Source organism: Camelus ferus, chromosome 14 (assembly GCF_009834535.1).
Source record: "Camelus ferus isolate YT-003-E chromosome 14, BCGSAC_Cfer_1.0, whole genome shotgun sequence".
Lineage (NCBI taxonomy): Eukaryota > Metazoa > Chordata > Mammalia > Artiodactyla > Camelidae > Camelus > Camelus ferus.
The window spans coordinates 11,261,424-11,284,493 of NC_045709.1; the positions used below are offsets into that span (position 1 = coordinate 11,261,424).

The following is a 23,070-nucleotide window of genomic DNA, read 5'->3' on the forward strand; positions in this document are numbered from 1 at the left end:
TGTAGTGACGTGTTCCCAGTGGTTAAGGGATACAATTTGAGAATTCTAGTGGCATCTACTGAAATACACCTTAAAATCCCAGGGGTCATGCTTAGCTCATATTGGCACCAATCCATGAAATTATTGTATATGGTATTTATTTCTTCTTAATAGTTCCACTTTCCTTCCTTCCATCTGAGTTTAGTTATTTAGATCTACTTATAGTACAGTATTTTCCATCTGATTCCATGGTAGGGTTTGGTCTGCTGCAAGGAAACCAGATGTCAGTCACCTTTGAGCAAAGCCAAAGCGTAGACTGTGGCTTGAATCAGATTTCGTCCGTGTTCCCCTTCACCCAGCAGCGTAGTCTCTGGAGGTGATACTGCCTCTGTACACCCAGCTTTAAGATAACTCAGCTGCCGGGTGGTACCTCCAGTTAATACTGATGATAGTTGGAAAGAACCAAGCCTGGGGAGGGGGGCCTTGGGGCCGTGGCACAATCATGTGTTTCCCAGCAGTCTTTATTCTGAATTAACAGAGTCCAAAAAGAGGGGCACCTGGTGTGTTTCCTCAGTTTCCTGGGTTAGCATCCTCACCTGGATGCTGTGGGTACCCTCACCTGAGCCTACTAGGCGGGGCCAAGGCGCGCAGCGCAGCCGCAGTCGCAGTGATCATGTTTTCTCTCCCTCCAGCACCACTGCCGAAAGTGCGGGAAGGCTGTCTGTGGCAAGTGCAGCTCCAAGCGCTCCTCCATCCCTCTGATGGGCTTCGAGTTTGAAGTGAGGGTATGCGACAGCTGCCACGAGGCCATCACAGACGAGGAGTAAGTCCCAGCCACCTGCAGAAGCATCACGGTTCAGGGGAGGGTGGGATCTGAGCGCTGCGCGCGGCTCCGCAGCCGTGACTGGTAGTGCCGCAGTTCCTGCTGGTTTCAAACCGACCGTGGCGGGTGGGCAGAGCCCTCCTCTCCACCAAAAGATTGTGTCCTCTTGTGAGACAGGAGAGAGAGTGCAAGCTAAGAATTCATCTCTCCATTTCAGTCCCAGGGTAGGGGGCGTGGTGAGCCTTGAAAATAGATGTTCTTGGAGCAAACCCTCTCTGCCTGCTTATTGTCTTAAGAACTGCCCAGGAGTGAGGAGCCCAGGCTTCACGGTGTAGCTCAAGCTGCTAAGTTAACAGGAGCAGATCAGCCTACAGGCTCCAGAGGTTTTATTTCCCAAGAAGAACTAAGCCACTTCACCTAAGAGGCCAGTACTCCCAGTTGCCCAGCTACTGAGTCTTGCTGGTCGGTCTTGCCCAGCAACCTGGAACCGGAGGTTACTGCGCCACTGTGCTTTTTTTGGGTGCGGGGGGGGGGGGATGTTGTCTTATTAATGTCAGCTGTTGCAAACTGTGCCCACGTCAGCAGAGTGCGCTCCAACAAGTTCCCTTCTGAGTGAATTACATACAGCAGGATTTCATAAGAGACTTGTCTGCCCAGTTCCCCCACCTCCACCCACCCCCGCACCTGGTATATAGGAAAATCATTTCAAGTACTAGATGGGTGTCTGAAAAGCTTCATGTAAATAGAAACATATTTTAAAGGCACTAGAGGAGGTTGGCATTTAAAGGAAACTCTTGGCAAATTAGCATTCTCTTACAGATGACCCTAATGTTTGTTTTTTTCATTCTTATTTAGTCATAGCAAATATAAATTAAGATGCCCTTGCATAAGTAAGCATCCATGTTCATGGATTATTTTCTGCTCATCACGTGATGAAATTAATGCGAGAGTCCTCATTAAATTGGAGAGCTGCGAGAGACATTAGAAATATTCTAGTTTGATTGTTCTTTAAAGTCACAGACCCAGAGAGCCTAAGTGACTACAAATTAAACCTAATTCTTTCATTCTAAATATTTTAAAGCAATCATTTTTAGGATACTGAAGATCTGTTCTCCAGATTGAGCTTAGAAAAAAAGAAAACAGCAGTCTTCAGAGAGCCCACGGCAGAGGAGTGGGAACTAAAACAAGATTAGAAAACTGACGTCGTCCCTCCCGCGTCTGTCCCGTGTCCCCCCATCAGCGTTCCCCTGCGTCTCCTCTGTGTCCCCTCTGCGTCCCCCGCCACGTCCCCTCCGCGTCCCTCCACACGCTGTCCCCTTGCCCACATCACTGTTTCTTCTGCTCCTTCTCTGTGGAAGCATTTGCATCTCTTCTAGAGCACCTAGGCCGTTGACAAGCCTTTTATTTTTTTATTTTTTCATTGAAGTATAGTCAGTTTACAATGTTGTGTTAATTTCTGGTGTACAGCATAGTGATTCAGTTATACATATGTATATATTCCTTTTCATATTCTTTTTCATTATAGGCTTTTACAATGTATTGAATATAGTCCTGTGCTACACAGTAGGACCTTGCTGTTTATCCGTTTTATCTATAGTAATTAGTATCTATCTACGGCCATACCACTGCATGCTCCCAATCTGTCTGATCTCAGAAGCTAAGCAGGGTCAGGGCTGGTTAGTGCTTGGATAGGAGACCAGCCTTCTTACCGAAAAAAAAAAAAAGCACAGATTAAAAAAATAAAAGGCAAATAACAGTGCTTATTTATATGTTATGTTATTTGTTTTAACAAATAATGCTTTAGCATTAGAATGCTGCAGAAAAACTAAGTCTGCAGTTAGACCAGTGAAAAAGGAGAAAGAATGAATAGCCCTTGGATTAGAATGATAGTAGCATCTTAGGCATTTTACCAAGCGTGCTTTTTAAAAAATGAAATAGACAAAGGTATTTTACCAGCAAGGCCATCTGAGATCAAACTCAGCAAAAGCACTGGGTTATTTTAAACGTTTGTCAACAGCTCAGCTAGAGATTCTCACAGAGTCTATCACAGCAACAAATTCTTGAAAAGTTTTGGAAACTTCATCGTCTCTTGACCATTTTGGAGAATATATAAGAATCCTTTTTTTTTTTAATCATAATGTGTCATCAGGGAATAGAGGTGGATCTGAGGAGCAGTTCTAACAGTGAAGTAGTTTTGGCCATTTGGCTAAAAATTAGACCTTAATGTCACTCTAAATCTCCTTCATTTATGTACTACTGCTTTTAACTCTTGGAAACTTTCTTTGCTCCCTCCAGACGTGCGCCCACCGCCACCTTCCATGACAGTAAACATAATATTGTTCATGTGCATTTTGATCCCACCAGAGGCTGGTTACTGACTTCGGGAACTGACAAGGTTATTAAGGTAGGATGCTGTTGTTGTAGAAGCTTTCCATCTTTGGCCCTATGCAGATATACAGGGGCACCAAGGCTGCGTAAGGGCTGCTCAAAAGGTTACCCTTGAAAGCGAGCATTTTTGAGACCTCATTACAGGCACTGGCTGTACACCCCAAAGTGAGACATGGCTCTTGCCTGAAAGGAACAGCCATTCTCCTGGGGACATACTCTTAAAAAGACAGTTAATAATAGTCGCACGTTCAGCAGCCAAAAGAGTAACATAGGCAAGAATTACTTGAAAAGTTCAGTAGAGGGAGACGGTGCTGCTGGAGATGGCTTCATGAAAGAGGTGGGGTTTGAGCTGAGCATTGAAGAAGCCAACAAGTAATAAACAAGATCTTTTCCCAGTGAGGTCAGTTAGCCAGAAGCATCCCCCCAGGGCCTCTCTCAGGACTGTACTGGACCGGTGGATTCAGTGCCACAGCAGAGGCCCAGGATGGAAGCGGCCACCCCTGCATCGTTCTCTGAGACACAGGCTTACCTGGTTCACTGAGCTCTACTTCCTGGGTCCATTCTGGTCCCTTCTTGGAGGCTGCAGGATGAGGTGGTTAAAATAACCCCCTTTGGAAGCTGCCAGCTCTGTGACTTTGAGCAAGTTTAAAGTAAATCATGGGAGCCTTGGCTGCTTTATTTTCTATGAGACATCTTGTAGAACTGTTTGGAAGATTAGGTAAGATGTAGAGGACACAGTGCATCCTGGTACCATTTGTTGCCTCATACATGTCACTTCCCTTCCCCCTTAAATAAATCGAATCTGCCTTTATTCTCCATCAACTGGATTACAATTTCCAGCTGCCATTGCCCTGGTTTTGAGGATATGTTGAAACTTTTTCGTGGACAAATACTGTTTTATAGATTTATGAATGATGTTAGTTCAACACTTAGTTCCTTGTTAAATTTAAAAATTCTGTTGTAAGGACTGTCGGTCCTCAGCACAATTTAATTGTAGTTCATTAGAGCTCTTCTTTTTACAGCTGTGGGATATGACCCCGGTTGTGTCTTGATGACACTCTCAGGCATCAGAAAGATAGTATTTACTCAAGAAATGGTGGTTCTAATCCAAGTCATTACTGGAGCGGGAAAGCAGACGCGTGAGAAGGAAGAGAGAAGCTGAGTTTGCAGGTCAGCCGCGCCACAGCGCTGAGCATCAGTGAACTCACGAGGGAACGCTTTCAACTTGTTCATACGACATAAAAGAAGATATTTTTTTAACAAAGGGATTATACAGTCTGGCTGTGCTACATTGTTGTGAGTATCCTGGAGTATCCTGAAAACTGAGTTTGGGGTGTTTCATTTTCATATTTTTCAGCACTTCATTTTCGTTGTTGCTTTGTGCATTGAAGAAATAAGGGTGGTTGTTAAGTAGTTCCCATGTTTCCTTCACTTGGGCACGTGCCTTGCATCCTGTGATCAGCATCTTTTTCTTCTCTGTGTTTCCACCCTCACCTTCACTTGCCATTTGCCAGAGTTGGTGGCATTTACGGTTTATTTGCGGCGTTTCTGCTTCCATAGAAATCCTCTTCCATTGAGAGATTTGGAATATCATTTATGTGGGTTTCCCAACTGACTTCTTGAATCACCTGGAGAAGCATCCGTTTGTAATGTTGGGGTCACTCACGTTCTCATGGAGTGGAAATGATCTTGTGTTTCGGCCTCTGTTTTTCTGTCTTTCCCACGTTTAAAAAAAAAATGCTGGGAGAAAGCTGCTCCTAAACACTCTCATCACAGAGGCACATTTTCATAACTCAGACCTTCAACCCTCAGTGCCTGGATCATTTCTAATTCTGATCCTTTTATGTTTTAATTTTATTGACACAGCTCTCCGTCACTCATATTAAAAACAAAACCTTGCGTCCTCCAAGAATAGTGTCTTTTAAGATGTGTTTTTCCGTGTGATGTCACCTCTGAACTTGAACGTCTTCATTGCTTTGAGGTTGTAGCCTGCTTTTATTCTTCACTGTCTGTATTTTCTTCCCCTTTCAAAACTAGATATTTAAAGATTGTTATCTTCATGTATTTTATCTGAATACTTTGCACACTTTCATACTAAACCTGTGTGATCTGAGACATGGAAGACACTGAACCCTGCAGCTCATGCCCTGTTCCTGTTGGGCTTGTATGGGGTGAGGGGCTGTAGAAAATACACCTGCAGAACTCACTTTAAGGGAATCCAGTCAAACTTGATAAATTGAGGTGTTCTTGTGTGTAGTGACTCAACTTGGGATCCTGAAGTCTTTTTTAAAAATCTGATTTTCACCTGGAAAAACAGGATTTAAATTAGCGGCAGGCGTGTGCTGTGTGACCTCCCCATTTCTAAGCACTTTACAGGTACCACCTCATCCAGCCCGCACCTGTCAGGACCATGGCGGGGGGGGGGGTGGTCACTGAGTCCTTGGGGTTCATCAGGTTAAACAGAGCCTTGCAGATGAACAGGCCAGTTATTTGCCCTTCCCAGTCTGAGCCCTGCCTCCACAGGGTCTTGTCCTCTTCCGATTTGACAACTTGGAGGATGGTAGTATTTAAAATCCTCCCTATTTTTTCTCTTTTCCTGGAAAGCATTTTTTTTTTTCCCTCGTGATCTTTACTTTCCTTTCTAACCAGGAGAAACTACCAGCCATACTCGGATACTACCCCTAACACTGACCAAGCATGCTTCCTGAGGATGGGCTTCCTCAAGAGGCTTCTGCTGCTGCAGCTTTGAGGGTCAGGACAGTGGGTGTGCCCTGTGCAGCCCCGGGACCTGACAGCCAGGACCTGAGACGTCAGAGCACATCGGCCTGTGTGCCCAGATTCTAAGGTTGTGTACACACACACACACACATGCAATCGCCGACTTGTCACTTCACTGTCCCTTCCACACTCCCCTTGCAGGCCATCAGTCAAAGCCATTATAACCAACCTGTGTCTCTTCTGCATGGTTGGTCTGTGAGAGAGCTTTAAAAAGGGAATTCAACTGAAAATACTCAGATATTTTGTAGTTTACTACTAGAACATGGAGCCATTTACTCTGTTGTACAGGATAACAAACTATGTGTTGGAAATGAGTCATAGAAATGAATCGCTCTTGTCCCTCCCTCAACTCTGTGGCGTGGCCTGTACTGACAGAGGCAGACACAGTGTCAGGGAGGCAGCAGACCAGGCGCCCAGCAAACCTGACCTGGATCTGAGTTGGGTCGAGATGAGTTCAGACCCCACTGAGGAAGCTGACTGTCCCCAGTGGGTCACATGTGACACCGTGGTCCCTCTGGTCTGTGACCCTGCACTTCAGTCCAGCCGTCTCCCTCCCAGCGTGGCTGTACCCCAGCCCACAGAGCCACTCAGAGGTTGAACTCACTTGACACCTTGTTAGTGATGTGAGTTGTCATCAAAACCCACAGGTTTGTGGAAGTTTCCATGCTCTGTCCTTTTCTGTCTCCTCATCTCTGTCAGTGCTTGAATTTGGTGAGAAGTGCTTAGCCGACCAACTGTGTGTGTTTATAATACTGTGAACTCTTGAGTTTTACGATGGCTCCCCGTGTTTTGTAACTCATAGATGATATGTGTTGGTGTTGGGGTGCCTTCCATGCATCGTATGGAATAGAGGCTTCAGTCATTAGGAGTGGAAGCTGGCACCCACTCCTGGCTTTCCTCCTGTCTAGGTGAACTCACAGTTCGTTTCATCCCACTGGAATTGCACTTTACATGTATTTTTTGCTCTATTATTTCAACATACAGAAGCTTTGGCAGGTAACGCCTAACGCGATTATGTTGGGAAAGTGGCAGAACCACACATCACGCACAGGGCTGCCCTTTATGTGGGAGGATAAAACTGATCATGTGCTCTCAGTTTCTCCAAAGAAATGATGTTACTGGAACCTTTACCTGCCTGCCTTGTCCCCACAGTAGCAGAAGCTGTTTTAGATCAAGTACTTGGAGTTGTGTCTTTCTCTATGAGGTCTGCCAACCTCACGAGGTCTGTCATGATGTACTTCCCACTTGATTGTGCGAATTATTCACAGAATCATAAAATCACAAAACTGGAAGGGATCTTTTGAGTACTAGAATGTTCCAAGCACAGAACACCTTAGTCACACCAAGCAGGTCGATAGAGCAGAGGTATAAACTAGAGGAATCTAAAAGAAGAATTTTCGAGGAACAATTATTTTTGAACATTAGCTGCGTGAGTGGGAGGAATGACTTGCAGCCTTGAGACGGGGCTCTCAGGAACCGGGTCTGTTGACCCGTAGATCATTGGAGGTGAATCTGATCATTCTGGCCGCAACCCTGTGGTTCCGAGCGGGTGGGCCCGTGCAGTGAGGTGGTTATTGCAGGTCTTCATCAACATAAACTCCTTCCCACGCTCGTCCCCACAGACCAACCCAGCTGCAAAATTCCAGTGCAAACCAGGGGCCCTGGAAACGCACCTTCCCCTCTGTGTGCAGGCTGGCCGAGTGAGTTCCTTCACTGCCCTTCTTATGGTACATGGCCTTTTCCTGTTCTGAGATTCATTTCTCAAAGGCCTAATTTATTTTTGCTTAACATTAATCAGTTTTCAAAAGCCTGAATTTTGACTTTTAAGCAAGGGTCTAGGTCTCAACTATGTATCAAAGTTACTGGACATAAATATTCCTTAAATGAGATTCCTTTGGTTTTGCCTTCTCATAGTAGTTTAATTGTGTATGTAAGTGACCTTGTCTGCTAAGACTTATATTTTAAAGTGGAAGAAAGCATTGTGCCAAAACATTCTTTTTTCCCTTTCTCCTTTAGAATAATGTTAAGTTACATTTTTCCTGATGTGCAAGTGGATATATAGGGCTGTGACTGGGAAACACAGAAGCAAAGTTCTGAGCACTGCAGGATCTAGGTGACCCTTGAGGCTCTCAGTCTATCCAGTTCAACCATTTGCTGGGCATCCACCACGCAGCAGGCTTTGAAGCAGGCCCTGGGGTCACCAGGGCCATTCTGTGGCTGGGACAGAGGCCACACTAATGAGTAGATGGAGCGTTTCCGTGTCAGGTGATAAATTCAGTGATGGAAGCCACGTGGGGTCCTGCCCAGGAGCTGCACGGGTGCCCCTGCCCCAGCGGGTGGAGCCAGGGGACTTCGCAGAGGAAAGGACTTCTGAGCTGAGTGTTGAAGGATGTGTTGGAGTGATGGAGTAAGGAAATGACCTTCCAGGTTGTGGAAACAGCGTAAACAAAGGCCCAAGAACAGCCTCAGCCTGGTACTTGGGGCCCATGGTGATCTGGAGTCGCCAGAGGGTACCACATGTGCAGCTGCCTCCCAGAGCCTGAGCTCCTGTCTCCGTGAGACACCGATGCTCATGACCCCAGAGAGGGAGGCGGCACATGGTCCCCCCCCGGCATTTACCCGGAGGCCTGTCATTTTGAGAGTCAAATTGTCCTACAGCTGAGGCTAGTTACCAGTTTCTTGTTCTTTGGAAATACCTGGAATTATTATCTTAAAATGGCCCCTGGTAACTAACTTTTGAACTTCGTGGGGGCATAGCTCCTCACTAGAGGCCTCCGCTTGCACGGACTTGGCCTCGAAGAGCTTACGACATACTCTGTTGGGACACAGGGGCCAGGCTTAGCTTGACCTTTGAAAAAGGACAGACCTTGACCTGTGGCGGGGGAGACTGTCCTGTAGGGGGGACACTGCACTCACACGCAGCGCAAGCAGGCCACCACCGCCCTCTTATCCCTCCCGGCCTTGAGTCATTCTTGCAAGTCATGGGTCATTTCAGTACAGTGAGGTCAGTGTGATAAACCCTCATCACGGTGGCACTGACCGAGTGGACGGGAACGTTTTTCTCAATTCAGTGACAGTAAAAGGGTTTCAGGCAGCCACCACCCCGGGGACCTGGCTCTACCGAGCAGGGGTGTCCCAGCACGCTGCCGCAGGCTACTTTCTAGTATTTACTATGCCATCCACTTGCCTTTTCCTTTCGGTGTCCAAGCATCATATGTCCGTAACTTAATTCAGGAACACCCATGTTCATTTTTAAACCTTAGCTCAACTTTTACAACCAAGAACTAAATACGCACCAACCCTGGGGTTTCTAGTTTGTAATTCTGCCTTTAAACATTATCCTTTCCACCGACAAGCCTATTTAGGCCTAACACAAGAAAGCAGGGATTAAAATTAGATCTGTTCAACACTGGAATGGGATTCCTCTTTTGTTTCTCATGCCAGGGGATTTTTGGACAGTACATAGCCCCTTGTCTGTTGTGGAAAGGAGAGTAAAAGTCTTGAGGAAAAGTTGAATTTGATGATTGTTCTTAAGATTCCTTCCAGTCCGTGATCCTATGACTTGATGACTGTTGTTTGTTACTGGACAGGCCCAACCCTGACCAGTGACCTGCCCACACGTGGCCAGCTTAACTCAGGTAAATGGGAGCAGATCCCCATGCCTTTGTCTTCTGTCACATCAAGTAAATTGCTTCCTGTATTTTCCCATCTAGAGCCCTGGAGGTTTGGAAAAAATGGTGAAGGTGGAGGTCAATCATGGGACCGTCTCATTAAAAACAGACACTTCAAAGTGTTCACTTTTGTGAGTCCAAAAGTGTGCCTGGCTTTCTGGGGCAAGAAAGAGAACTGCGGGTTGACTTACGGGTTAGATTTGGGATAAGACCTTGATATTTAGGGTCCTTTCTTTTTTCCTCCTTGGTTCTCTGGGGAGCAAGAGAGGGTAAACTGTAACACAAAAAGGGGAAATGGTTTGAAAAAAAGTATTTCATTTAAACACTTTTTTTTCATTTAAGTGGATGGCTGCCTTATGTTAATAACATACACCACTATGAAGTACGGACCAAAACACTGGTGTCGCTGATAACCATTGTATTCCTATGTATTTGTGTTTTACGCCATCTGCCTTTTTTCCCCAACGTACTGTCATTTTGCAAAAGAAAATCTTTGTATGAAAAGTGCAAAAACTGTTACTAACTGGACAACAGGGGAGGTGCTAGCCCCACACTCGTGCCTGCCTGCCGCGGCCTCCGTGCCAGGGACACGGCTCCTCCATCCTGCGCGCCCATCATTCCACAGCCGCATCGGAACCTGGCTGCAGCGGGCGCATTGCTTTATGGATGTCTGTTCCTTTCTTTTTGAAATGAGAGATTCTCCAAGGGGTGAGGCTGAGGCTCTAACAAGCCCACAGCTGGAACAGATTGCTCAGATGTGGCTCTAGCCAAACCCCTCTGGCCTTGCCACGCCCTCTGCCGCTAGATTCCACCAGGAGGACCAAGCAGTCTTGACGCTGACTTCCTGAATGTGATCAGGTGGGAACGAGCAAGCACTTCCCATCATGTTACAATGTCTGGATCTAGGTCTACATTCAGATGCTGCTGGATGCTGTGAATGTTTCTGAGCTCTGCTCAGCTTCCCACTGTGCTTCCCTCTAACTGAAATATACGCGTTGCCATTACTGATATCAGAGACTCTCAATGCAAGTTACTGCCCTGGTTTAAAATAAATGTCTGTGGAAACCTTCCTGCAGCTGTGGTCCCATCAATTTGTTGTTGAGCTGTACCACGTGCCCACACGCACCCCAGCAGCCCCGACTTGGTCTCACCCTGGCTGGCTGACTAGGCTCGAGGGCACAGCAGATGGGGTGTGGCCGAGTAGTCCTTTTCATTTTCTCTTTGTCACGGAAGACTGCTTTAACTGTGGCTGATAAACTTTTCAAATGAAGAGAAAGAGGACTCAGGGAAAATACAGCCAGGAAAAAGCCTCTGTAAAAATTTATGAGGCCCATTTTATGGATAAGAAGAGACGTTGGAAGAAATCAATGACCTGCACACTGTCGAACAGCCAGTGGGTGGGGCGGCTGGGTCGCACCAGGGCCACCATCCCAGTGATGTCCTTCCCTCCACCTGCCTGTGCTGGTGAATGCCCCCCGCCCACACACCCCCCCAGAACTCCAGAAGCCCGTGCTTTCCTTCCAGAGAGGAGACTGCTCCCTGACCTTCCCAGCAGATGCACCAGGAAAACCCTTCCTTGGCTGAGAGCCTGGATCGGAGCACCTGAGGCCCTGCCGAGGCCTGGCACCTTGGGACTGGCTGAGCCATGCCCAGCTGGGTTTTCTGCCGCTATGGGTGATGAGTTATGTTTATTTCACCTTGAACATCAAGAATGTAAGTAAATAATAACTCTGTTCATTGATTTTGTTACAACTTTCCCTAGCATCACTAAGAGGTAAAATGGGGGTTAACACAGAAGTTTTACCAGACTGTAGCACCGGAATGCCAGGTGCATAACTGAAGCCGCGCCTAATCTTAAGAAATGTCAAACCAGGCCTCACGTGACTGTTTGTGTAAACAGGCACTGAGTCTTAGTTCAGCTCTGCTCCAGGGGCCTGGGGGCCAGGCCAGGGCCGCAGAGAGCCCCCTCCTGCCTCTCTCTCCCAAAAAGAAGTGTGGGGTACTCTTAAACAGACTCTAAGAAAACCACATTCTCAAATGAAAGATTTACATAGGAAAAGAAGCTGCTGAGGAAGGTGATGATTTGCTTGTTCCCAGCCCCGTTCTGTGTGGGTTCCTTCCTGCTACAGGGGGTGGGGGTCATCTTTAGGGGGATTTTTTTGGTGTGAGTTATTAAGTGCTGATGTTAACAGCTAACATATATCAAGTCTTTACGATGCACCAACCGTTCTTCTAAGTGCATTACAAATAGTAACTCAATCAGGTAACAATCACCCCATGAGGTACGCACCACTATAATCTTCTTTACTGCCAGGGAAGATGAAGCCCCAGAGGGTAAGTAACCCGACCTGTGGTCCCACGGTGAGGTGGTGGTGGATCAAGCCTTCAAAACTGGGCTTTATAAAGAATGGGGTTAATTTCTGTGACCGTAGATGGAGGGGAAACCAGCTCAAAGCGCAACAGTGGAATATGAGCCAATCTCCAGGGCCATGGGGGGAAGCAGAAGTGGGGTCTGCTCACTGGCCTCTGGTCCACACCTTCCCATGTTGGGTCTGGCCTGGCCTATTTAAATCTCTGAGCCAGCTCTTCCAGGATTTCAATTAGTTTCTCCTCTTCAGCTGGTGAGGACGATGTTCTAGCAAGAGGCAAGTGTGTGGGCACTGGTTTCCGATCTAAAAGTGAGAGAGGAAAACAAAGATGTGAGCAGCTCGGCAGCATGGATGGACCTCTGTGGCTGATGCACAGGCCTCAGCCCCGTCATTTCATCAACACTTGCCTGGGAGGGGCCCATCATGGGAGTCAGATGCAGTCCTTGTCCTCATGGGTCCACACGGACAATGAGGTGTGACAGAAGGGAGACCAGATAGCCAAGATGGCAGAGTGGAGGACACAGAGCTCACCCTCTCCCACAAGTAAGCCAAAGCTACATCTACATACAGAACAATTCGCACAGAATACCTACTGAACTTTGGCAGAATATCTCTTACTTCAGTACTACAAGAATCCTCATAAAAACAGGTCAGAAAAAGAAAGAAAAAGGAAATCAGTGCAGGACCTGTCCCCTGGGGAGGGAGCAGCAAAAGAGGAAAGCACCCTCTCTCTGGGAAGCCCCCTCCCCAGCAGGGAGGTCAGCGGGGACAGAAAGGGAGCTTCAGAGGCTCCAAGGAGAAAGCAGAAGCCACTTGGCACACAGAACTGAGAGGAACTGACACAGAAGTCCCCTGCAATCCCTAGCTCAAGACATGAGCCAGTGGGGGCAGGCCAGGACTGGCTGTTGGAGCTCAGTCTTCTAAGAGTGAGCCCAGGGAGAGGACTGGGGCTGACTGCACAGAGGCGGCCTTGGGACTGGAGTGCAGTGCAGGCTGTGGCTGAGAGTGTGCAGAACAGGACAGGCTGGGTGCCCCATAAAAAAAAAAAGGCATCACTGCTGGTGCATGCGGAGGGGGTGGGGGGCAACACAGCCAGGCCATAGCTGCCGTATTTGAAGAAATCGTGACTGAAGACTTCCCAAACCTAAAGAAGGAAACAGATATCCAAGTACAGGAAGCACAGAGGGTCCCAAACAAGATGAACACAAACAGATCTACACAAAGACATTATAATTAAGATCGCCAAAGTTAAAGATGAAAGATTCTAAAGGCAGCAAGAGAAAAACAAAGAGTTAGTTACATGGGAACCCCTATAAGGCTTTCAGCTGATCTCTCTACACACACACTGCTGGCCAGAAGGGAGTGGCAAGATATATTCAAAGTCCTGAATGAGAAAAAGCTGCAACATAGGATACTCTACCCAGCAAAACTATCCTTTAGAATAGAAGGAGAGAGAGAATTTCACAGATAAGCAAACACTAAAAGAACTCAGCAATACTAAAACCTGTCCTAAAATATTGAAAGGTCTTCTCTAAATAGAAAAGAAGCAGGAAGCTACAGAAAAGAGAAAACCATAACTGGAAATGTGATGACTACAATGAACTGCACGAGAATAAACATGAAAGTGTAAAAGAGGGTATCAAAATCATAAAAGGTGGGAGAGGGGAGCAAGAAAATGTAGATTTTCTTTTCATTCTTCTTAGGATGTGTTTGAGCCTATATGACTACCAATCTAAAGCAAGCTAACGTACTTAAACAGGGTAATACTATGACAAATGCTGGAGAGGCTGTGGAGAAAAGGGAACACTCCTTCACTGCTGGTGGGAATGCAGTTTGGTGCAGCCACTGTGGAAAACAGTATGGAGATTCCTCAAAAGACTAGGAATAGACTTACCATATGACCCAGTCATCCCGCTCCTGGGCATATATCCAGAAGGAACCCTATTTCAGGATGACACCTGCACCCCAATGTTCATAGCAGCATTATTTACAATGGCCAAGACATTGGAACAGCCTAAATGTCCATCAACAGATGACTGGATAAAGAAGAGGTGGTATATTTATACAATGGAATACTACTCAGCCATAAAAACCAACAACATAACACCATTTACAGCAACATGGATGCTTCTGGAGAAGGTCATTCTAAGTGAAGTAAGCCAGAAAGAGAAAGAAAAATACCATATGAGATCACTCATATGTGGAATCTAAAAACAAACAAACAAAGCATAAATACAGAACAGAAATAGACTCATAGACACAGAATACAGACTTGTGGTTGCCAAGGGGGTAGGGGGTGGGAAGAGATAGACTGGGATTTCAAAATTGTAGAATAGATAAACAAGATTATACTGTATAGCACAGGGAAATATATGTAAGATCTTATGGTAGCTCACAGAGAAAGGAATGTGACAATGAATATATATATGTTCATGTATAACAGAAAAATTGTGCTCTACACTGGAATTTGACACAACATTGTAAAATGAATATAAATCAATAAAAAATGTTAAAAAAACAAAACAAAACAGGGTAATACTCAATGGTGAAAAGTTGAAAGCCTTCCCACCAAAATCTGGAACAAGACAAGGATGCCCACTCTCCCCACTTCTGTTCAACATAGTATTGGAAGTCCTAGCCATATAAATCGGGGGGGGGGGGGGGAGGGATCCAAATTGGAAGAGAAGAGGTAAAATTATCACCATTTGTGGATGACATGATACTGTATATAGAAAACCCTAAAGGCTCCACATAAAAATTATTAGAGCTAGTAAAAGAATTAGGCAAGGTAGCAGGATGCAAGATTAACATAAAGAAATCAGTGCATTTCTTTACACTAACAATGAAAGAGCAGAAAAAGAAAGTAAAGAAACAATCCTCTAAAATCACATCCAAAAAATAAAATATTAAGGAATAAATCTGACCAAGGAGGTGAAAGACTTATACACAGAGAACTACAAAACATTGATTACGAAAATTAAAGATTACTTAAAGAAATAAAAGGTTATCCCATGCTCTTGGATTGGAAGAATTAATATTGTTAAAATGGCCATACTGCCCATGGCAATCTACAGACGTAATGCAAATCCCTATCAAGTTACCCAGGATATTGTTCACAAAACTAGATTAATCCTAAAATTTATGTGGAATCACAGAAGACCCAGAACTTCCAAAGCAATACTGGAAAAAAAAAAAAATGAAGCTGGAGGAATAACCCTCCCAGACTTCAGGCAATACCAGAGCTACAGTAATCATAATAGTATGGTATTGGCACAGAAACAGATATATGGATCAATGGAACAGAACAGAGAGCCCAGAAATAAACTCACAAACTTATAGTCAATTAATCTTCTACAAAGGAGGCAAGAGGATACAATGGAGAAAAGACAGCCTCTTCAGCAAGTGGTGTTGGGAAACTGGACAGCAGCATGTAAATCAGTGAAGTTAGAGCACTCCCTCACACCATACACAAAAATAAACTCAAATGGCTTAAAGACTTAAACATAAGACATGACACTATAAACCTCCTAGAAGAAAACATTGGCAAAACATTTTCCGACATAAATCTTAGCAATGTTCTCCTAGGCCAGTCTACCCAGGCAATAGAAATAAGAGCAAAAATAAACAAATGGGATCTAATTAAACTTGTAAGTTTTTGCACAGCAAAGGAAACCATAAGCAAAACCAAAAGACAGCCTATGGAATGGGAGAAAATATTTGCAAGTGATGAGACCGACAAGGGCTTAATTTCCAGAATACATAAACAGCTCACACAACTTAACAAAAAAACCAAACAACCCAACCCAAAACTGGGCAGAAAACCTAAACAAGCAATTCTCCAATGAAGACATACAAATGGCCAACAGGCACATGAAAAAATGCTCAGTATTTCGCTCATTATCAGAGAAATGCAAATCAAAACTACGATGAGCTATCACCTCACACCAGTGAGAATGGTCGTCATTCAAAAGTCCACAAACAATAAATGCTGGAGAGGGTGTGGAGAAAAGGGAACCTTCCTACACTGTTGGTGGGAATGCAGTTTGGTGCAGCCTTTATGGAAAACAGTATGGAGATTCCTCAAAAAACTAAAAATACACTTACCCTATGACCCAGCAATCCCACTCCTGGGCATATTAAGTGGAGGGAACTGTAATTCAAAAAGATACATGCATGCCAATTTTCATAGCAGCACTATTAATAATAGCCAAGACATGGAAACAGCCTAAATGTCCATCAGCAGATGACTGGATAAAGTTGTGGTAAATATATACACTGGAATACTACTCAGGCATAAAAAGAATAAAATGTCATCTGCAGCAACATGGATGGGCCTGGATATTGTCATTCTAAGTGAAGTAAGCCAGAAAGAGAGAAAAATACCATATGGTATCACTTATATGTAGAATCTTAAAAAAGATACAAATGAACTTATTTACAAAACAGAAACAGACTCACAGACATAGAAAACAAACTTATAGTTACCAGGGTAGGGGGCAGGGCATAGGAAGGGATAAATTGGGAGTTCGAGATTTGCAGATCCTAACTACTATATATAAAATAAATCAACAACGAGGTCCTACTGTAGAGCACACAGAACTATATTCAAGATCTTGTAGTAACTTGTAATGAAAAAAATATGAAAAGGAATATATGTATGTATATGTGTGACTGAAACATTATGCTGTACACCAGAAATTGACACATTATAAACTGACTATACGTCAATTAAAAAAGAAGAAGGGAGACCGAGTCAGGGTGGACAGGTGTCAAGCTGAGTTTCAACAGGACTCCAGGTGGCTGGGGGGAAGGTCCTCAGGCCTAGGTGCTGGCTGGGTGGGGTTGGGGGACTGGGGAGTGTGTTGTGTTTGGGAACTGGCAGCTGGTAGCCAGAGGAGAAGATTCGGGCTGCCACAGGGTCACCAGAGCTTCATAGTGGCTCAAGCAAAAGTGACCACATCCATGATGGGGAAAGAGCCAGCGAGAAGACCCTAGCCTCCGCCCAAGGTCACATGTTCTCTTTGACCGTCTTCCCTCAGCCTGCTTCCTCCCTGAGCACTTGCCCCCGGGACCCTGCCCAGGTAGGAACACAACCTTAACAGGTAACTGCCTCCTGAAACAGAAAAGCTGAGTCACCGGCTCCGCACTGCTGCCCTGGGCCCCTCCCACCCCCAGGGGACAGAGAAGGAGCTCCCTTCTCCAGGCGCCACGGGGCCTGGTCTTGCCCAAATGCTGAGGACAGGGATCACAGTCCGAGGATTTCATCCTCAAAGGACCCACTGAGTTCAGAAAGATAGATGGAAAGAGCAGGGGGTGCAAAGCCCTTCACAAAACTAACCCCAGCAGGCAAATGAGCCGTCCTCTGGCACAATCACAGCCCCACCCTCACCCGAGTTTCATGGAGAGGAGGGTGGTTTGGGGAAGGAGGGTCCTGGGCACCTTCACACCTGGGGAGGAAGTCACCTTGGAAGAAGAGGCCGCTGGGCTGCGCGGTGGCGGCGGGGGCGAGGGCCAGCCACAGCACGGTGTCCGCGCCCTGGGCCGCAGAGCGCAGCCTGTCCCCCATGCTGGCGTGGAACCCTGGCATGGAGAGCCGCACGCCTGCGAGAAGGGAGGGGACACAGACGAGGTGGTTAGGTCAGCGTCCTTGACTGAGGAGACCGCGTGCGGCTGGCTTCTTTCATCACCAAAATAACCATGATAAAATGGAACAGGATCACAGACTGCCCTCTTTCCACTGCACAACAGGATTTATCTCGGCTGTTCAGATCTCAGCCTTGTTACAAAGCCCTCTGCGGCCTGGGAGGAACGTGCTGCTCACCAGAGCCCCAGAGCGTGTTGGGTCCCGTGTCCCCCAGGCTCCAGGGCCCGGGGGACCCCAACCAGCCCGTTCCCTGGGAGCAAAATCACCCACACCTCCCCCCTTTCTATCCTAAGAAATGCGGTATTGGCTGCACTGAGGCCGGGAGGACCAGACTCCCGCCTCCAGGGTGAGCCACCTCTCCCAGGATCCTGGCTGATGGATGGGTCCTTGGACCGCACTAGTGTTTTTTACTTTTTAGGGAACTTTTTACTTCCTGCCAAGCTCCCCTGCGTCATCTCCCTCTGCACTGCAAGTCCCGGCTACACAGAGGTCCCTCTGCTGGTGTCGCCTCCCCAGCCCCCCTCTTCACTGCGGGCAGCCCAGCGCTGGCTGCAGGCTACACCCGTTTGCCCACAGACCTTGGGGAACACACTGTCTCTACAGTGAGCACATTGGGAAACAAAACTGCTCTCTCATGAAGCCAAGGAAAGAAAAGGAAGCAGAGAAACAACATTTGAGAGCAGTGATGAGATCAGAGGATTTCAGAGATAGAAAGGATCATCTAATCTAGGCCCTTGTTTTGTAAATTAGAAATAAAGGTTTGGTTTTTTTCTTTGTACAGAAGCAATACGTGCTTACTGTGGGAAAAATTGGGAAACACTGACCAGCAGAAAGAAGGAATTTGAACCCTGAGTGGTACCACTCAGGGAGGACAAGTGTCCCCTAGCTCAGGCCCTGCGCAGCCCTCCCTCGGGCCTCTGTGTCCACAGGCAGGCCGTCTGCAGCCGAGCTGCCCAGTCCTTGCCCTGTGACCTTGGACAGCAGACGGCAGATCCGGGTGGTGGGCTTGCTAGCACGGATTCTGCCAGCACACAGGCTGCTGTGGGAGCTGTCAGGGTGAGGTACCCGGGAAGATGAGAGGCTGGCAGCTCTCCACGGCCTGATGGAGCTACGTGGTCTCCTGTCAGGAAGTGACAAGAAGTGAGACGCTATCCTCTTCCAACAGCCCTGGCCTGAGTCCCTCCTGGGGTGCTGGGCTGAGGACACCCCCTTTGCTTTACAACGGAGGTGTCTGGAGGCTGCCAGACATCCCCGGATCCGGGCCACAGAGGGCTGGTCTGTGTCAGGTCTCCCTGCCAGGTCTCCTGGGATGCTGCGTAGCACCAACATACACCTTTCTCCGTGGGGATGTGGGTGTATCAAAACTAAGACCGTGAGGCACATATGACTTGGGGCCTGATATCTTCATTTAATGACAGTGCAGTTTTCCTTTCCCGTAGACATGTATCCTCGGCAGAGTTTTCAGGGCTGAGCAGATTCCTCGTGCAGGTGTTCCATAATCTATTAATTCACCTAGCACTGGTGCTGTGACGAGCAACCTCATCTCCACAGCTCTCATGATTTCTTAGGATGAATTCCAAGGGTGTGTGTTACAAATGTTAAGGCTTCTAATAAGCCGGCTTTCAGAAAGGTGATGGCAAGTGTATGAGAACACCTGCTCCCCAAAACGCTGTAGCCCGGCCCCACAGGGAAGCCCTTGCCTCTGTGTGTTCCGGGTCCCCACCTGTAACTGGGGGCGATAGCAGTGCCCACCGCACGGGGGCTGTGAGGACAAGCGCCTCATGTCCACACAGCCTGAGAGCAGCCCCGGGCACTCAGGTGTCCTGCGGGGGCTGTTTTCAGTTCCCTTGCTGGGGGAGGAGGAAAGGGCTCAGAGCCCAAGTGATCTGCCTGGGCTCACGGAGCTGGGAGGGGCAGTGCCTGAAAGGAGCGCTCCTCTCCTGCCCTGCTGCTCCAGAGAATTCCACCCCTTAGTGATTATTTGCCTTTGTGCATTCATGTCCAGAAACCTGGGGAGTGGTGAGGTGGCCTATCCTCATGTCCCCAGCACCTCCCTGTGACTTCCCTGGGCCCTCGTTCATTCCTCTCACTTGGGAATGCCTGTGTGGATCAGATCCCACTCCCGAGGGAGGCCCCCAGCACCGCCCCCCCCCGCCCCGCCCCCTCCCTCAGCCACACACACGGCAAACCGACAACAAGACCACCTGTGGGACCAGGCTTCTCCCCCTCCAGCCCCGGCCTGCCCCTCACGTGGGAGCGAATTCCTAGTCCTCATGACACAGGTTTCAGGTCATTCCTGGGGAGAGTCAATCCTGCGGCTGCCCAGATATTTTTAGATGAAATGCAGGCGGCAAGGAAATTAAAGGCTACGACCTACCTGGGGTGTCGGCCCAGCCGGGATGCATGCAGGAGAAGTGGATGGCCGGGTGCGCTCGGGCCCAGTGCTCCGTCAGAACCACCTGCTGCCTCTGGACGGGCCAGGAGAACAAGTGGGAGGGGAGAGGGCCGCGGGCGCACAAAGTCAGCCCCTACCCGGCCAGGCCCGGACTCTGCAACGTCAGGTGATCACCTTCCTCGAGAATCTTCCGGCTCCAACCCAGTGCTGCGTCCTGGCCCCTCCGTCGGAGGTGCGGACAGACCAGCACCAGGAACGAGGGCACCGCACGCTGCCCGCTGCCTGGGGGCTTCTCTCCCCGACCCCCATGAAATTACACCCAGAGCTTCCTCTTTCCTAGTTGCTTCTGTGGCCCTATTTGTTGCCAGACACAGCTCAGTGAGGTCACGGCCGGCCCGGCTCGCGGCAGACCTGGGCCCAGCACAGACGGGCACAGCGTGGTGCCGCGGACAGGAGCAGGAACCCCGCCTCGGAGTGGAGGAGCCGTGCTGGAGATGCTGGAGAACACCAGCTGCGGATCTTTTAAAGACCCTTTCGGTACTTAATGACCCCACCTAAGCCTCAGCTGTGTGGAGGCTGCCGCCCAATCGCAGGGCAGTTTGATTACATTTTGCAAGGAACTCCATCTGGGCCTGATTGACGGAGTGCGTGGTTTATTCCTGCGTCCCCTGGAGAAACCGTAAAGAAGTATGGTTCCTTCAAATGTCAGGATTTTGAGTCATAAGAGGAAATCTGCCAGGATTTGGTCTGGGGGTCGAGGAGCAAAAGGGGGGTGGGGGGTGAGGTGGGGCAGCAGACCACACCAACAAGAGGGAAGGCTGGTGAGCCCGGCAGCTTCACAAACGAGGGAGCCCAACCAGGTGAATTTAAGGGCAGGAACTGTAAATGCGGACGGTATACAGCCGGCTTTTAAAACAGCTGTGATAAACTGAGATATAGCAGTGTGACTACACTTTCTCTTAACATCAGGCATGAGATCCAGACCCCTGCCCTTTCATGTCTTCAGAATCGAATGCACATGTCAGTCAAAGGGAGCCCGGAACCCAGACTTGTTCTGGTGGCATCTGTCCAGCCAGTGAGCAGGGCTGCCCAGGGAAGGGAGTGACCTCCCGCGGTCCCTACTCCCTCGGAGCCGTGCAGGGCAAGGAACCTCTGCCGGACCCCTGCTTCGGTGCTCACCCACTCGCACATTCTCCTTGTGGGTCTGAGAAACCCAGGAAGAGAGCTGGCAGATTTTGTGGCTCCTCCTAGGGGCAAGGTGAACCCCCGCCCCAGACCCCCACTCCACCCCCTCCCCCCAGTCTGAGCAGAGCTGCTCTCTCCCCACCTGGGGACATTCGGGTGCTGCTGTGAATTACTAGGATCCAAATTAATGTGCACCCATGTGGCAGTCTTGAGAAAACCCCCCACTCACTTTGTTTTGTGCGTAGACCATAGTTCCATTGAAAGCTGTCCTTTCTGACTGTAGGTCGTTGGTATTCAGTTTCTGAACCAACATTCCTCCAGAGGAGACCGTTATCTGTGATGAACATAATGGAGATTTGTAAAGAAAAGTTTGTGATACCTCCGCGTTCCTCTTCTCCTTCAAGCAGTGTATTGGTTTCTTGTTGCTGCTGCAACAAATGACCGCAAACTTAGTGGCTTATAAAATCGCAAATTCTCTCACAGCACTGAAGTCAGAGTCTGAAATGGGTCTTATGGGGCTAAAATCAAGGTGTTAGCAGAGCTGCGTTCCTTCTGGCAGTTTTGGGGGGAATCTGTTCCTTGCCTTCCCCAGCTTCTAGAAGCCGCTTGCAAGCCTTCGTTTGTGGCTGCACCACCCGACCACCTCTGCCCCCATTGTCACGTCTCCTTCACTGACTCTGGCCCTCTTCTCAGGACCCCTGTGACTACATGGGCCACCTGGATAGCCCATGATACCCTCTGCCTCTCAATACCCTTAATCACCTCTGCAAAGTCCCCTTTTGCCATATTCACAGGTGCCAGGAATTAGGACCTGGACATCTGGGTCGGGGGAGGTCACCACAGCAGAGAGAAGGCAGCCAGTGTAAACTGCCGCCTTCCTGATTTTTCTGATTTCTGTCATTTTACTCTATTAGCCATAACTCCGCTCGCCTGCCCCCTCCCATTTGAGCAGGCAGGTTCTTGAGGAAGTGCACCCGCCCAGCCCAGCCTGCCTGCCTCCCGAAGCTGCCCCTGCTTCAGAAGCTTTGTTGACTCTAAGATGACACCCAGGAAAAGGCTTCAGCGAGGGCTGGGATCTTCGACACGACTCTTTGCAGGGCTCTGCCTCCCTTTTCAGAGGGACTTGGTGGGCCAGGTGTGGGCGGCAGCCACCCAGCCACGACGAGACAGGAGCAGGGGAGGTGGAGGGGCCTGAGAGAGCAGGGGGAGGCAGGATTTACAGCCGGCTTCCAGGAAGTATCTGCTGCCAGGACGAGCATTCTGGAATCCCAGGTCAGGCCTCACAAGCTCCCCAAGTCCGGACATCCTTGGGACGAAGCCCCAGGCTGACCCTCACCTTGTCTGGGTCTCTCCCCACTGCTTGGGCTCCTCCCAAGACCCACCTGGACACTGTCTGGGCTGGCGCACCGCTCGGGCTCAGCTTATTAAACAGCAGGATGAGTGCACAGAGTTTGGCTCTCCCTGTGGATGTGGACAGCATGGCCCCCTCAGGACAGCTGGGGCAGCCAATGTAGGACCACTGATTGCCCATCAGGAACAAAGTCGTTTACTTAAAAAACATCCCCAAAGTCCACTCACCACTCTGGAGTCGTGTTCTTTCTCCAGCACAGGGATCAGGGCAGTCGTGAGGACATACACACCTGGGGGGAGACAGAGCATTCCATGAGGGGGCGTGGGGCTGTGGGGTGCCGCGGGAATCCTCTTCTCCAGTGGCTTGCTCACCTGCATCCCGGGGACAAGTGGCAAACTGCCACCTGTGCCGCAGGCTTCCTCCTCTAGGAGGTTGCTAACCCGAACGCTGAAACCAGCCCTGGGTGGCTGTCACTCACTATTGTCCC

At 48.4% G+C, this 23,070-nt stretch overlaps 2 protein-coding genes across 7 annotated transcripts in view; one reads left to right on the plus strand and one right to left on the minus strand.

Moving 5' to 3' along the window:
- Window positions 1–10,714, plus strand: part of WDFY2 (WD repeat and FYVE domain containing 2) — a 148,814-nt gene extending 138,100 nt beyond the window's left edge. For both annotated transcript variants that reach the window (XM_032496212.1, XM_032496213.1), the window contains 3 exons: window positions 672–802; window positions 3,098–3,206; window positions 4,213–10,714. In XM_032496212.1, the coding sequence (XP_032352103.1) occupies window positions 672–802; window positions 3,098–3,206; window positions 4,213–4,242 (270 nt within the window). In that variant the 3' untranslated portion in view covers window positions 4,243–10,714. The remainder of the gene's footprint in view (window positions 1–671; window positions 803–3,097; window positions 3,207–4,212) is intronic.
- A 1,203-nt stretch (window positions 10,715–11,917) lies between these two features.
- DHRS12 (dehydrogenase/reductase 12) overlaps window positions 11,918–23,070 on the minus strand; it is a 36,272-nt gene continuing 25,119 nt past the window's right edge. For 3 of the 5 annotated variants that reach the window (XM_032496218.1, XM_032496214.1, XM_032496219.1), the window contains 5 exons: window positions 22,811–22,872; window positions 21,462–21,566; window positions 20,030–20,120; window positions 17,398–17,609; window positions 11,918–12,311 (listed from right to left, as the gene is read on the minus strand). In XM_032496218.1, the coding sequence (XP_032352109.1) occupies window positions 12,240–12,311; window positions 17,398–17,609; window positions 20,030–20,120; window positions 21,462–21,566; window positions 22,811–22,872 (542 nt within the window). In that variant the 3' untranslated portion in view covers window positions 11,918–12,239. The remainder of the gene's footprint in view (window positions 12,312–17,397; window positions 17,610–20,029; window positions 20,121–21,461; window positions 21,567–22,810; window positions 22,873–23,070) is intronic. The other 2 variants (XM_032496216.1, XM_032496217.1) reach the window with 2 other exon arrangements.